At 47.9% G+C, this 1,561-nt stretch overlaps 1 protein-coding gene across 1 annotated transcript; it reads right to left on the reverse strand.

Moving 5' to 3' along the window:
* Positions 1-287: 287 nt before the first annotated feature.
* On the reverse strand, positions 288-948 carry LOC147978257 (uncharacterized protein At2g39795, mitochondrial-like). Its single transcript, XM_087514689.1, has 3 exons — positions 832-948; positions 560-765; positions 288-450 (listed from the first exon to the last, which is right to left on the reverse strand). Exons 1-3 carry the CDS (start codon positions 946-948, stop codon positions 288-290), a joined length of 486 nt encoding a protein of 161 aa, XP_087370815.1.
* Between the last annotated feature and the right edge of the window lie 613 nt (positions 949-1,561).

Here is a 1,561-nt window from a genome sequence, read left to right on the forward strand (position 1 = left end):
GAAGTGACTTGGCTAATACTATTTGACAGCGTACATGACTAAACCGAAAACAGCTAAACATGAGAACTAAAGAATAGGCTAGAAATAAGCAGAGCCAACATATATAATGAATAATCTACCTAAATAAAATGGCTTCAACTCTACGTACCTTGAGAAAATCATAATTACAAAAAACGTCTTAAACATGCGCAGAGAAAACAAAACGATCATGCACGCTTCTCTACAAAAGGAACAATTATAAGTCTTGATCGTGTTGCCCTAGTAGGATAACTAAATTAAGATGAAGATCAATCTTTCTTGACGAAATCTGACAGCTTGTTCAGCCAAAAGTGTTGCTTGCGGACGCCATTGCTAATAATGTACTCGCTAAACAGATTCATCGTCGTCGGCGTGATCCCACGCAGCTCCAGGTAGTTGTGGAATGACTTCTTCAGATTCTCATTGAGATTACTGTACCAGATCCGCCAATTAAGAGAGCGTTTAATCAATGTGTCCGTGGTGGGCAAAATATAAAAGCGGCCAATGAATGGATTAAGCTAGGTTCAGTCTTGGTACTTACTTGAAACCGTCATACTTATACATATCCTCCAGTAGCTCCTCCTCTTTTCGCGACCCCCCGGGCGTCATATTCATGGAACTGATGGTGACGTCGTCCGGATATGCAACACAGGTGAATTGAAGTTTGTAGCCATTGCTCTTGGAGACGATGACATCAAAGGTGAGGCTAGGTCTTGAGGCCTTCTTCTCACCTTTGCCATGTTCCAGCTACATGCGTAAGGATTCCAAAGACCATTTTCCATCCCTCTCAAGGCAGTCCGTACGAGTCACAACCTCAATCTTCTCGTCCTCAAAAGTTCTTTTGAGAGTAATGTATCTTTTATAATCGTAGCCAACAAAGTATCTGTTTTCACTGACTTCGAAGGGGAAGCAACCCGCGGTATCCTCCATCTGTTTTACAATGGGAAAAACAAATTTGAGGACATGAACAACAAAAGCTCAGCAATCCTCACTCTGTGTCTCACGCATGATTAATTAATTACATAAAATAAAACCAGTAAAGTTTCTCGACAGCATGCTTTTTCAAAGGGAACGGGGATCATCATCGCATAGGTGAAGAGATCGATCTGTGTATATGCAGTGCACGTACCTCGGCGATACGGGGCGGCTCGGAGGACTTGACGGCAGAGTCGATGCCGCGGAGGAGCTGCTCCTAGAAGGAGGAGTTGCTGAGGGAGTCGGTGGCGGCCCGGAGTGAGTCCAGCGCGGCGGCCCAGGCGCTGGAGCCATGCTCGGCGTTGACGGTGTCCATCGTGGCGTTCATTAAGGCCGTCTTCGCGCCGCGGATGGAGGAGGACGAGCTGTGCCTGATCGCCGGCACCGGCGGGGCCACGGGGCGGAGCAGCACCGAGGAGGCTCGGCGGAGGATGGGAAGGGAGGAGGTCCGGCGGGAGGCGGCGAGGAGGGCCATGGCACGGCGTATGCGTTGTGGACTCGAAGCCGTCAACAAGGTTTCCCCTCGATCTACGTAGTATATCTTCCTTCCTACTTCCATAATTTAAGA

This window comes from Triticum urartu, chromosome 3A, assembly GCF_056163025.1.
Source record: "Triticum urartu cultivar PI428250 chromosome 3A, HENAU_Tu73, whole genome shotgun sequence".
NCBI classification, from domain to species: domain Eukaryota; kingdom Viridiplantae; phylum Streptophyta; class Magnoliopsida; order Poales; family Poaceae; genus Triticum; species Triticum urartu.

What these genes read in the sequence shown, in the direction of transcription:
- LOC147978257 (XM_087514689.1), bottom strand. Translation starts at nt 948, where the DNA reads ATGGAGGATACCGCGGGTTGCTTCCCCTTCGAAGTCAGTGAAAACAGA. An exon ending in TTGAGGACGAGAAGATTGAG is followed by an intron (nt 766 to 831) that starts GTTGTGACTCGT and finishes TTACGCATGTAG; the next exon opens with CTGGAACATGGCAAAGGTGA. An exon ending in TATAAGTATGACGGTTTCAA is followed by an intron (nt 451 to 559) that starts GTAAGTACCAAG and finishes GATCTGGTACAG; the next exon opens with TAATCTCAATGAGAATCTGA.